General features: G+C 39.5%; 2 protein-coding genes across 2 annotated transcripts in view; one reads left to right on the top strand and one right to left on the bottom strand.

The window, feature by feature from the left end:
- The window catches only part of LOC121876778 (protein-L-isoaspartate O-methyltransferase domain-containing protein 1-like), a 36,270-nt gene extending 30,482 nt beyond the window's left edge, over nucleotides 1-5,788 (top strand). The window contains exon 7 of the mRNA XM_042382170.1: nucleotides 3,497-5,788. Coding sequence (XP_042238104.1) covers nucleotides 3,497-4,575 — 1,079 coding nt within the window. The 3' untranslated portion in view covers nucleotides 4,576-5,788. The remainder of the gene's footprint in view (nucleotides 1-3,496) is intronic.
- Nucleotides 5,789-11,531: 5,743 nt separating this feature from the next.
- LOC121878327 lies at nucleotides 11,532-13,315 on the bottom strand. The gene is made up of 2 exons (XM_042384470.1): nucleotides 13,151-13,315; nucleotides 11,532-12,490 (listed from the first exon to the last, which is right to left on the bottom strand). Exons 1-2 carry the CDS (start codon nucleotides 13,293-13,295, stop codon nucleotides 12,183-12,185), a joined length of 453 nt encoding a protein of 150 aa, XP_042240404.1. The 5' UTR covers nucleotides 13,296-13,315; the 3' UTR covers nucleotides 11,532-12,182.
- Between the last annotated feature and the right edge of the window lie 863 nt (nucleotides 13,316-14,178).

Raw genomic sequence — 14,178 nt, 5'->3', positions numbered from 1 at the left:
CAGAAAAATTACTTGTGAGCTACTTGGTGCGTCAGGCGCGACGGAACATGGCGGTGGACACGCGCTCAGTTAAGGAGTACGCACGTGAACTGTATGCTGCAGTGTCACGAAAGATGGGAATTAGAGCCCAAACCCTTTAATGCTTCCTCTGGGTGGTTACAGAGGTTTAAGAAGAGAAACAAGATCACCAATATCAACATTGGTGGTGAAGAAGCTAGTGCTGACCGTGTTGCGGCTAGGGAATTTCCTCCGTTTTTATGTGAGATTATGGAGGAAGGACAGTACACTGACGACCAGGTGTTTAACATGGACAAATCTGGGGTTTTTTTTTTAAAAAGCTACCTTCCAAGACCTTCGTTGTGAAGAATGCCAGCAAGTGTCGGGGCCGGAAGTTGCAGAAGGAGCGCATCACCGTCCTGTTTACCACCAATGCCTCCGGTACATGTAAGCTCAAGTTATCAGTGATCCACACAGCACGCAAGCCGCACGCCTACGAGAGCATGGACATGACCAAGCTAAATGTCCACTGGCTGACCGCACGTAAGGCGTGGATGTTCTCTACACTGTGCCTCTCCTGGTTTGATGACTGTTTCGTTCCCGATGTGAAGAAATTCTGTGAGCAACATAATGTGCCATTCAAGATTTAGTTGCTGCTGGACAACGCACCAGGACACTCGCCCCTACTGTTAGATCGTCACCCCAACGTAAAAGTGGTCTTCCTTCCTCCCAACACTACGTCTATATTACAGCCCATGGACCAAGAATTGATCTGTAATGTAAAAGCTGCATTCTATGCTAAAAAATTCAACCTCCTGAACGACTACACCAACACCAAGGAAGAGTTGCGTAACCTGAGTGACACCAACACCGATAGCAAGAGCGAAGACGACGAGAATCAACAGTTGGCAGAGCAAGAAGTACTTTTAAAACAATTCTGGAGAACATTCAACGTCAAGAAAGCTGTGGACTTCTTGGTGGAGGCATTGGATCAGCTGTCTGTAGCAACTGTTCGTCACGCATGGAGACACGTGTTGCAAGGCATTCCGGGTGTTAGGCAGAGTAAATCTGTGACTGGTGAGGTTCAGACTGTTGCAGTAGCAGTGGACCTTGCCAGAGAAGCTGCGCAGAGTGTTACAGTTGCAGGCTTCTCCGAGACCACCAACGACGACATCCTGGAGGTGATAAGGGATCCTGATGTGACTACCGACGAGATGGTAGATGATGATGACGTCAGTGAAGAGGCAGGTGGTGCGTCATCCCAAGAAGAACGCCGCTTATCCCATAGTAATGTTAGGGGTGCCATCGAGTGTATCGAAAAAGTCAAGCTCCTCCTTACCGACGACCCTGACACAAACAGGTATGAAATCTTCACTACCCAGCTGTCGCAGACTATGGAGCCCTACATCAAGGTTTATCACGACAACACAAACACCAGCCGTCAGCAAAGCATAACAGAGTTCTTCGCCCGCAACCCACCACAGCCAGCCCAAGCCAGTGATAGTGACAGAGGCAGTGATGATGACTTTGAGGGATTTGTCAGGGAGGCTCTAGTAAGTGTGGATGACACCGATGAAGACTCACCTGAGGGCCAGTAGCCTGCCCTCTGCCTCGGAACCAGCCTCCATTCCCCTACGCCGACCCATCTCTTCTACTAACGTAAGTGTTAATCCCAACCTTGTTTTTTTCTAACCTAACCCTCAGTCTATTCTTCTCTTATTGACTGTTCCCTTCTATATTATGTGTGGGTGAATACCATCGTAAAGTTAAGATGTTATTTTTAGTAAAACGTACGTATTGTGTCGGGAAAAGTGGAGTTTGGGGGTCGGCCTGGTCTCTATTTCATTTAATCCCATACGTTATGTTGTTCACTTTACGCGTTTCTCGTTTTACGCGGGCCTCGGTGGGTTCAATTGACCGCGTAAAGTGAGGGTTCACTGTATGTATGTATGTATATACTGTATATATATATATATATATATATATATATATATATATATATATATATATATATATATATATATATATATATATATATATATATATATATATATATATATAACATGATCATGAAAAGATGAACAGATTAAAAAAAAGTTTGAGTAATTGAATCATGCCAGTGAAATGAAGTACGAATATTGGCCCTCTGCTTACACCACTGGATGTAAATAAAATAATGTCCCTATTTTCGAGTCTTGTCCCCACCCCCCCCCCACCCATTTTCCAAAAACTTATATAAGCCACTGCTAGTAATTATCATAAGGTATAAAGTATTTTTTAACTCATAATTTTAGGTAGATATGCGTAATTTTTTTTTTGCTCTGTCACATACACACACACACACTCTTACATACAGAAAGTGCAAAAATTAATACAGTAAAGTAAATAATTATCATAAGGTATAAAAAATAATTATCATAAAGTTTTAAGTATCTCCGGGCTTTCACCATGAAGCTGTGTGGTGATTGTGTGGAGGTCAGAGGGTCTGTGGCAGAGCACCGTTGCTATGGACTTTGCTGTGTTCCAAAGGCGAGCACCAGGGGCAACTGCAACACAATTTGTACACTAACTTGTATCATTTTTGCTCTCCTATGTTTTCATTAATGCTATTTACAGGTATATGGTGTTGATGTTTATATGCCAACAATTTTACAATATAATGTTACAGCGTACAGTTAAAACTACTTTTAGGGGTGAATGTAATCATCTGAACAAAGTCTTCACAGCCAGTTATAGAAGGTTTACTGTATATTTAGTACATTTTAGGCCTGATGTTCCAATTTTGTTAATACCCCCTGTCCAGCAAACCCCAGGTCTCAAGCATGCTGGATAAAGGGTCCCATACCTGTATGCAGGTGCTCCTCTACTGAAGAACGTTCAACTTACAAACTTTCAGAGATATAAACATCATCACTGAGGAGGGGTTACCTGCCTGAATGAGTGTTTTAATTTGGATGAGACTGGATTATTTTGAAGAAAATTCCAGATAGAACAAGCATTACCTAAGAGGAGAAGAGTGAGCCAGGTTTTAAGGCTGTATTAAAGAGTATAGCTGTACTAAATATCCATAATCTTTTCAATTTTTACAATATGTTTGGTATCTACAAGAGTAAAGTTGGACTTACAAACAAGCCTCAGGAACATAACTCGTTTGTAAGTAGAGGAGCACCTGTAGTAATATTGTATACATTATATGTAACATGTGTGTTACATGTACCTATGGAAGGGTCATTTCCAACTTACGAATAGCCTCCAGGAACGGAACCCATCCATAACCTGGGTAGTGTCTGTATTGTACTGGTATGTATGGATGCATTTTTTCTCTCGATCCCAGTTACCCCCTGGCATGCTATAGCAGATATAGGCATGAAAGATTTAAAAAATGGTTTATTATTAATTTGAATGTATAAAGGTCCTACAATCTATTTCAATAAGAAAATTTAGTTTGTTACCACTGAACAAAGTAATCTATTTTATCTTTGTTTGGGTTACCCACTAGCTGGTGTGGAGCTGCCAGATCTTCAGGACATGTGCCGTCAGGAGCTTCGTTCACTCCTCCGTGCAAATGTTGAACATGAGCATCCTGATTTGGTCACAGCTGCAAACAGACCAGTTCACAAACTCTCAAGGCCTCGTGATCGTCGACAAATCAGGCGTATTGTTGTTCCCTACGTTCCTGTCCCTTTCTATGAATCTGATGATGACCCTCAGATGATATCAGATGATGACAACGAAGATAGGGATGACCGTGATACTCTCAATGATGCTCAGCGCCACACAGCAAATCAAATATCAGCCTTCATTGAATTGGCTAGAAACCTTGCAGGACAGAGGAGGATTGAGAGGGACAGAGAAGACATTGAAACCAGACAAAACCAACGTGAAGAAAGAGATGCAGATATTGATGGACTGGAAGAGGACAGAGAGGAAGGAAACAATGATGATGCACACAACAGCACGAATGATTCCGACATTGAAGAGAATCATGATGATGAAACAGAACCCAAGGAACCTCTAAAACGAACTGATTTTCTCAAAGATAAGGAAGTGAACAAAGATGTTGAAGAAGTGCTTGCAGAAACTTCTCGGAATGGTGAAGAACCAGCACCGTCAGTTTCTACTCTTCCACATTCTGACCCAATACCCATGACCTCCACACCTGTGATGCCAGTTAAGTCAAATAAAAAACGAGAAAAGTTTGACAGCGGAGTCGGGGATGAGATAGAAAATGGCAAAGGACCCAGCTCAGAATCGGATCAAGGGGATGATGGTGACATTGACATGGACATTGATTCTACTGATTCAGATTACTCTGATCACTCTGCCCTAAGAAAAAAAGTGTCACGGCTTCTAGATGCAGATGATCCTAACTGCCCTTGCGGTGGAAACTGCAGTGAGACATTTAAAACGAGAAGAGGGGATGGAGATGAAGCAGAAGGTAATGAAGAGGAAGAAGGTGACAGTCCTAAGAGAGTATCTGCTGCAGAGACATATTCTACTCATATGCGAGAGAAGATTAGTTTACTCCCTCTCCCGCATGCCCTAAAATTGTACCTGAACTATAATAGGGAATTGTAAGTCAGGGCTTTTTGGACAGTTCCTTTATGGATTGTGAGATATCCATTGGTTCACTCGTGTAAGAATTTCATTATATAGTTTGTTTTTCTTATACAAAACAATAGCTCATTATTGTTGGTATGTGTGATAACCATTAGAGTGAAGTTGAAAATGGGTTATGTTTAATGCACTTTAAATGCATTAGCAATGTTAAACTCCATAGATAATGTGCAGTGGAGATTCTTTTCTCTGTACCAGGTTAATGTCTAATTTTGGGTACACTCTGTACTGGCTACTTGTATGCTAGGAGTTCACCATGATCCTGGACAGTTACAAATTGCATATCTTATTTAAAGCATGAGTGGAGCTATGAGTTTTCCTGTTATGGATGTGGAGGAGCTACATCCTGGATAGGCTGTTACCCAACTGAAGGAATGGTTTATTTTATTTTATTTTTACATTGTAACTCAGCTGGCTCACTTTTACCATGGCCCACCCTCCGTCCGTTTTTGTCATCTTTCTTCTTTCTCTCAAAAGTTATCAGTTGCGTCACCGTGAGGTGTAGCACGGATATCCCTTTGGGTATCCCATTAAAGGTTGTTTATGGGATCCCAGTCAAAAAAATTTTTCATTCTGGTCGGTTTTTATGGAACATCGTTGACACGAAAAAATGACCAGCCAAATTAACATTAAACCTGTGCAGGTAGACCATGGTTAGTCTGATCAGTATGTGTCAAGCTGATAATTGGCAGAGTTAAAACAATAATGTTGATCTATAGTAGAGAATTTTTGAGGGCCAGCAGAGTTTGTGGCCATAACTGGCTGCATCTATTTGTTTCTTTATATGGATCATATATTAGCAGCTTCATAGAAATATGATTCAGTGATTGTCTGAGGTGTCTGTAAGTTGTCATTAATTTATTGTTCACACACTGAAGTTGTACTACTTTGTATTGGCAGTTTGCTAATGTAGTTATTGCCATGTCAGAGGAGTGGGAGAACTAGGAGGAGCATGATGGCAGTGTTGGTAGTTACAAAAAACTGATATTGTGATAGTCAGTACTCTGTACACTTAAACCCAACATAAATACAATATAATAGAATTAAGTTCAATATTGAATAAATTTGTATCTGATATTGTACACACAGTTAGAGGAACTAGATGAGGAAATGCGCTAGTTGAGCCAATCAAGGACCAAAGTTATATTAAATAGTTAAAAGGTAAAATAAAAAATAATTTGAAGAAACAATTACAGTGATATCCCCATTAGCCGAAACAATTGGTGCAGAGTACTTCCGGGAATGAGAGATTTCTGGGTAATGAGACGACTCTCAAAGCCAGAAAAAACCCCGTAATTTTCCGGGTAACGGAAAAATGTTCTTGGAAGTTCCAGAAATTGCCCATTACATCATCTCTCGAACCCGGAAAAATATCCTTCATCCCCAGAATTTTCTGGGTAAGGGAAAATTTTTCTCAGAATTTTCAGAAAATGCTCCTGATTTTCATCTCTCAAACCTGGAAAACACTCTCCCATCCCCTGAATTTCCTGGTATCGGAAAAATTTTCTTGGAATTTTCCGTAAAATGTGCCCCTCGGAAAATCTTTCTCAAAATGGAATTTTCCGGAAAATTCTGGCTTTTGGAACGATTTTCCGAGAAAATTCCGATTCCGGCTATCGGAGAGTTCCGTGTTTGAGGGATTCCGGTTAAAGGAGATATTACTGTACTCTGCTTGAATTAAGCTTATATATATATATATATATATATATATATATATATATATATATATATATATATATATATATATATATATATATATATATATATATATATATATATATATATATATATATATATGTATATATATATATATATATATATATATATGTATATATATATATATATATATATATATATATATATATATATATATATATATATATATATATATATATATATATATATATATATATATATATATATATATATATATATATATATATATATGTATGTATATATATATATATATATATATATATATATATATATATATATATATATATATATATATATATATATATATATATATATATATATATATATATATATATATATATATATATATATATATATATATATATATATATATATATATATATATATATATATATATATATACTTTGAGCAATATTGCAAGTTCAATAGTTTTTTTAATACAACATTATTTTTAGCATTGAATGTACTGTATTTCATTTTAATGTGGTAACCAAAACAGTATTTGGATAAAGAAGAATTACAGCTGGTTTAATTGTATATCTTGTATAACTACTTTGTTAATGCCAGAAGGTTGCATTCTATACAGTATGAAAAATAAATTTTACTAAGTCACCATGCAGGTTTGATATATTATACAAGTCTTTTTGTGATTAATATCTTACTGTGCTCAGATACCCATTTACCTGAATATTTCAAGTTGTGTGATTAATAAGTGATGCAAGTGGCTGTGTCAGTAGAGGCAAAACAGAGTACGTATCGTAATCTTTCCCACATCGAGAACCATCAGGACCTTGCTGTAGAGGCTGTCAGCCATAACCTGGTGTTCAAAGGTCATCGTGCATCACAGTGAAATTTGTTACTTGACATTAATCCAAGTCAATATTTGCAATTTGAATTTTACAAATACACTACTGTACAATATGAATCAATGGTTCACAGAGAACTTATGTCTTGTGGTATTGTTATTGTGAAGATTCTTTAGTACAGTACAGTAGTTGAATTTATTTGCATACCTTTTTATAATACCTATACTATACTGATTATGAATACAACACGAATGACCAGGAGTTGCTCGTAAGCTGCTTCAATGTGAGCTGGTTGGTGCTTTCTGGGCATATCTTGATTGCTCATAGTCTTAACAGTGCTGATGGTTGTACACAGCCTGACAAATGTGACTTCAAGTTGTCATATTGGTCAGTGAGTAATTTTTATCCATAATTATAAGGTAGCATGAGCCAAACTCAGTTCTACAGTAGAACATATATTCACATCCCAGTGACTGACAGCAAAGCAAAGTTAGCAGTTCTGCTAATTATTATCAAGCAAAATATCAGGTATGTAAAAACTCATTTACTACTGTATACTAATCTCTCGTCATAAACGAGGGATGTGTTCCAAGAAAAGGGTGTTTACAGCCAACCTCTTTTAACATGGTACAAAGAATACTAAACCATTATCTCACTAACTGACTTAGCACACATAAATAATACATGAATATACTGTACATTAATATAAGTCAATAGAAATGCAGTATAAATGAGCACTGTACTTGCCAATACAGGCTGGTTTTTATGTAGACTGGAGGATGATGGTGGTGTAGGATGAGGTGGCCTGTGAGATGGCTACACACATGCTATTATTACATGTACAGTAATTAAACGAAAAGTTGTGGGAAAATCATTCCAATACTCTAATGTGACTTAGAAATAAAGAATATATAATAAAAAAATAAAAAAAAGAGTATGGGTGTGTATTCTGTGTGGCAGAGGTGAACATGTGTGTGCAGGCAGTGGGCAGATTGTCAATCTCGCAATGGCAGTTTAGCTAGTTAGGCCTATTTCAGTTTATACTCGTGCACCTCTGCTCAGTTTACTTTATCCTCTTCACTATTGATTGTCAAGTTTATTCAGTTAAATTTATGCTCAGCTTAAAATAACTGTTTTCTCTTATAACATTTGTACGAGTTGTTCCTGCCTCTGCCTTGTCAGTCCAGTCATGCTGCTCCCCCCATTGTGGCTGCCTGGCTGAACTGTGTTGCATCACCAAGAGGATGGTTTGAGGGTTAAAGAAGCTAATTTTGATTCATGAAAAGTGTGTTAATGTATTTTACGATGTGCTACTATCATTTTTATTGTTTGTCATAGCAATTTTGTTAATTTTTGGTGAATGCAATTTGAAATTTGTTTGAATTAGGTGAAGTTCGAAATAGCAGAGTTAGGTATAACAAGGTTCTACTATACAATTTGAATGTGGCTATGATGCCCTGATCCATGGGCTGGATTAAGGAGGTAGTATTGGGCAGCAAAGGTGCTCACTGTGTTTTCACTAAATCAGTGAACTCTAAACTGCACCGTTTATATAGAATTTTTCTTGTTAATAAATCATTTGTTTAACTTCGACACCATATGTAACAAACTCTTTTAAAATGAGGGAATGCTATAGTATAAGGACTTAGGAACCATAATCCTATTTATCATATACTGTACATGAAACACCATATGATATAACCAAAGGACCACTGACCAGGAACCCACACCTAACATACATAACAGTACTGTACTGTAAAAGTTTAGAGTATAACCTAAAATGCAATGTAATTGTGAGCACCACACAAAGAGTATGCACATACAATATCCTCAAGTGTTAGCCCATTGCAGCTGCCACCCAAATGACAGCAGCATGCAACACCACTTACGTAAATTCAATAATTTGTACCACAGGAATTCTCACCAAATTCTATCTAACCCTGCCTATTCTTGAACTTACATTAAAAGGAGGCTTATGGAGATAGTGAGAACATGCATGATGGTGGAAAAGAGTGTAAAGGAGGTAGGTGTATTAAGGAGTCAGGTGATTTGGGGATTTAACTTTAGTTATTCAGAGTTACCAGGTTTGAGTTTGAAAAAATTGCATTTTTGTTTTGTTTTGGTAATTGGCACTAGGCCAGTATGTCAGCCACAGAGTTAGGATGAAGCTACTGTACAGTACTTATGTTGCAGAATCATATTTCGTGTTTTATTCCACTGAAAGAATATCTTCTGATCCTTCCTGAAATTCAGGTCATCGTATATTTTTCAGAGTGGAACAATAGCCTCAGCACCATTTCTCTCTTCACATGACAGATGCACGTCCGGGCGAGTTGCTGCTGCCTCCAACTTACACTCCCTCACGCAAGCGGTGTTTAGCCACTGCACCTATTCTCTCCTCCTAAAATTCACTTCAATCCTCCCTTTATTCTTCCCCTGAACCTCCTTCCCCCCTGTCACTGGTATTTCATGTCATGTCATCATTCAAAAACATATACAGTATATTCATTCATGCTCAAGGATCGTGGACTTCGAACTACCAACCAGTCAAACACAGGTCAAGTAACATTGTTTGGAAAGCCTCAGATAACATCGACCCCATGGCTAACAATACAGCTGCTCCCCGACTTACGACGGGGTTAGGGAACCAAATCCAGGTCGTAAGTCAAAATGGTCTAAGTCGAAAATGCTTAAATAATACTGTACATAGAAATCTAAAATGGGTGTCTCTTTTTCTTCTCAGCACCACAAAACTCTCACTTTTAAGCTTGCCAGCCATATTAAAGTGAATTACAAAATTTTTTTTGTCAGAACACAGCACAATCACTGACATTGGGACTCGAAAATACATAATTTGACAAAATTTTGGTACGACTGAGGCAGTCGTATGTCCGGGTGGTCGTAAGTCGGGGAGTAGCTGTACCTTTTTTGGAGATTGTACTTTAACCCTTAAGCTCTTATTTTAGGGATTTACAGCTATTGTTGTAAGTTAACCCTTAGGCCCGGGTGACATTCCAGAACGTCCGACCAGCACGCCCCGGATGATGTTCCAGAACGTCCGACCAGCATGCCCCAGGTGACGTTCCAGAACGTCAGAAGACCGAGCAGATCCTTTGGGGGCAACCGCCCGGGGCCCCGCGCGTGTGGGGGGCCCAGCACTAGACCCAGTGACCTCGGATACATTACCTGTTGACTGGTTAATCTAACCCGACAGCTTACGCCACCATCGCAACCGTGACCTTACCATCCATAGCGACAGTCCCATGGGGGTTGGTTCCTCTGACCGCATAATCTGACACTGGTGTGGCGCCCCGCAGTGGCTGAGTTGCCCCGGGCCCCGCACCCTCCTAGGGACGGCCCTGACCATCTGTCTCTCGTGACTAGATGTTTGCATATTTATACACGAAATATGAAGAATTTCAGGTTCGTTTGCCTTAACATTTGCACTTACAGAACTGTAATCAACTTGTTCACCCTTATTTTAATGATCCTATGAGTAATGATATTAAGGTTTCGATCATATTTGAGTAATTATAAAAACTGTTACACCAAAGTCACCAACAGCTAATGAAATTGGACAACACCCACTTATAAGAGGGCGTAGCCAAAACAGGTTTCAACTAGGCACGATCCTTTTCAATTATTTCATGCCCAGTACGCCTTGTTTTAGGGTCATATCCAATGTACTACCATATACAGTAAAGAATTATTTTTATTATACCACAAATTTTTATTGCCTTACATACCCCCAACTCTTCAATATTAATCAAAATATTCTCCGTAAGCGGCCATGATCTGCATTTACCCACTGGAGAAACTCACCGATTGGTTGTTAGCTATTCTGGCGCTGCTGCCCACTGCACACGCTAACACCTGATCGAGGCATTAGGTCTTCCCTCTCAAGGTGTCATGGGCACAACACAACAGCATTGTCTGCGCAGACAGAATAGCTAACGAGTTTGCTATTCTGTGCATCTAAAACGCCTCTAACCTACCTAAACTTGCTAACTGGACCCCGTTAACTTAACCTAACTCAGTCAAATGCCCTTATCTGGAACTGGCAGAAACTCGCCCCACAAGTGGTCACAGCTCAAGGTTGAAGAAGCCGCATGCCCAGAAAACTGTAAGAGGTAACTTTTTCAGAGTGAGAGTTCAAAGTTGTGAACTCTTGGAACAATCTGCCAGTGTTGTGCCGGCACTGAGTGTGAGCTCTTTCAAGACCAGACTTAAAAAGTACTGGAGCAGGTTCAGATACATTCAGGAGCCAGTGCACGCCCAGTACTTACCAACAGTGCATAAAGGCGACATGACCGATTGCCCAAGCGGCTAACGAGCTGATCAGTGGTGAAGAGGATAAAAGTAAACCCAATGTGCTTTTAATTAAGAAATTGTTTTGGGCCTACTAATACAAAAATACCCTAGAATTTTAACCAATTGGGGGTGCCACACATGAGTTGGATGTGGTACACCTTAACTCACCCAAGGTTTATTCATTTATTAATGGGCAAGTCCTAAACTGCTTTAGGGCAGTTGCCAAAAGTCTGTGTACTTGCACCTGCTGTCTGTGTACTAGCACCTGCTGTCTGTGTACTAGCACTAGCTGTGTGTGTAGTTGCACCTGCTGTCTGTGTACTAGCACTAGCTGTGTGTGTAGTTGCACCTGCTGTCTGTGTACTAGCACTAGCTGTGTGTACTAGCACTAGCTGTGTGTGTAGTTGCACCTGCTGTCTGTGTACTAGAACTAGCTGTGTGTGTAGTTGCACCTGCTGTCTGTGTACTAGCACTAGCTGTGTGTGTAGTTGCACCTGCTGTCTGTGTACTAGCACTAGCTGTGTGTGTAGTTGCACCTGCTGTCTGTTTACTAGCACTAGCTGTGTGTGTAGTTGCACCTTCTGTCTGTGTACTAGCACTAGCTGTGTGTGTAGTTGCACCTGCTGTCTGTGTACTTGCACCTGTTGTTTGTGTATTTGCTTCTGTTGTCTGTGTATTTGCACCTGTTTGGTAGTTGTGCCTGCTGTCTGTAGTTACATTTGCGTGTGGATTTGCTCATGCTTGTGAAATTGCTCCTGATTGTAAAATTGCCCCTGTTTTCTGTGGAGTTGCTCTTGCTTGTTGAGTTGCCCCTGTTTTCTGTGTAGTTGCTCCTGTCTGTTGAGTTGCTCCTGTCTGTTGAGTTGCTCCTGTCTGTTGAGTTGCTCCTGTTTTCTGTGAAGTTACTCCTGCTTGTTGAGTTGCACCCATTGCCCGAATAGCTGCATTTGTCTGCTTAACACCAACTTTTGGCAGTGTAGTTGCAACCAACGCCTGTACTATTTGTCTTTCTGTTGTCATTAGTCTCTGCATCCTCTTCACATCTGTTGAATAAATAAAATAAGTTCTTTTGTTTCGTGCGTTGTGTACAACCATTTGGATTGGGGGGGGGTGGGGGACTAAACAGCCCCGTAGAACTTCCAAGCCCTGTAGCTTACTGTCACGTTTACTTATCCTCTTCGCCACTAATCGATCCAAATAATAATTTTACTTGTACTGTATCTACGTTATTATCAATTTGCACTAGAAATACCATAGAAGAAAATCATCAGAATTCAAATTTATATTTTGGAAAAACTCCGTGTCATGTGATAAAGCGACAGACGTTCATTTTGTTTGATTCAAATGTTGCTTCAACAGTATCTCCGTTATTATAAATTTATCTCCAAATGATGCTAGGCTGGTGCCCAGACCACTCTTGTCAAGAATTATCAATAGAAAATACTATAATTGCATTCAAGTTAGAACATAAACTGAATCCTGGTGGTTCCCAAAGGTATATATTTGAATTTTCCTCTAAAATCGACATAAAAGAAGCCTTCTTGAAGAAGGTATCTGACTGGCTGACTTAATACCCTAGATGGTATCAACATTACAATTAGACTAATTAAACTAGATACGTTCACTTAACACCAGATAGGGAGAAAAATCAACGTACAGGAACTTTTTGTGAATTCGGACCCTCCAGAGGGGTAGTGACTTACAGTTCCGGCAATTCTCTTTGGCGAGGCCCAGGGTCTGCTGCTGTTTGTCAGCGGCCCACAGATGGGCCTCCTCGTAGCCCATGTGATAGCTGGTCACGCCTACGAGTGCTCCGAAGGCCACTAATCCTACCAGCAGTCCTACCATGCCCGTCCACCACTTCAGCTGCCGCTTCATCTGTAGAGTAAATCATAATGAGTGGCCAATACTAGCTAGCAACTTGCAGCAAGTCGAGCTCTGAGTGGTCTGCGCAGAGCTCGACTCTGCGCTTTATATATATATATATATATTTATTTATTTATATTTGTGACACCAAATACTAGTCGAGAAGTGATTAGCAGTCCGATTTATTCATGTAGGACCATTATTTGACTTAATTGCGGCTACATTTGGGTACATGTGGGTAATTAGTCGGACCGCGCCTCTTTCGATCAGGCGTTAGCGCAGTTAAACAGAAAATGTTATTACGAAGCTCCTTGGTCATGTCTACTACTCAAGACAAGTAGACTACCGCAGAATGGGACGGATAATAATTCATAACAAATTAAATTCAGCGAACCAAAAAATATCCAGTACTGTATAACACGAAGCAAGTAAAGCAAATCCAATCTAACAATTCTAGCTTAATTATACTCTTATTTGGCTCCATTGGATTTGTCTCGCTTGGTTTGTGTTATGTAATCAGTTCTGAATTCAGCCTTAACTTCTTACCGGATTTCGTGTTTTTTTTCTTGATCTCCCATAAAAAAATAATTCCATTTAAAAAAAATAATGTTAATAGATCCTGCCAAACTCGAAAAAGATATGGCCGCACAACTAAGCTGAACATTTATTAATATTATATTCCAGCTAACGACCCAACTGGAGCCGGTAAATTATACCTAATCTCTTTATCATTTTTGTATCAAATTACTCCCTCCATTACTTTATTGTCGCCCTTCACTCCCTAATTCGCTCCTTGTTTATTAATATCCCACCTTTTTTTCTGCAACTCCCTCCACTGAGTTCCTCAGTTCCTGCCCCTCGATCT

This window comes from Homarus americanus, unplaced genomic scaffold, assembly GCF_018991925.1.
Source record: "Homarus americanus isolate GMGI-L3 unplaced genomic scaffold, GMGI_Hamer_2.0 scaffold33468, whole genome shotgun sequence".
Taxonomy (NCBI): domain Eukaryota; kingdom Metazoa; phylum Arthropoda; class Malacostraca; order Decapoda; family Nephropidae; genus Homarus; species Homarus americanus.
Note: the sequence above shows the minus strand (reverse complement) of the source record. Positions and strands in the feature narration are given on the sequence as shown.

Excerpts from the sequence above, each read along its gene's own strand:
- LOC121878327 (XM_042384470.1), bottom strand. The coding sequence starts at position 13,295 with ATGGTAGGACTGCTGGTAGGATTAGTGGCCTTCGGAGCACTCGTAGGC. Across the intron at positions 12,491-13,150 it reads CAAAGAGAATTGCCGGAACT|ATGTGAAGAGGATGCAGAGA; the intron begins GTAAGTCACTAC and ends TTTATTCAACAG.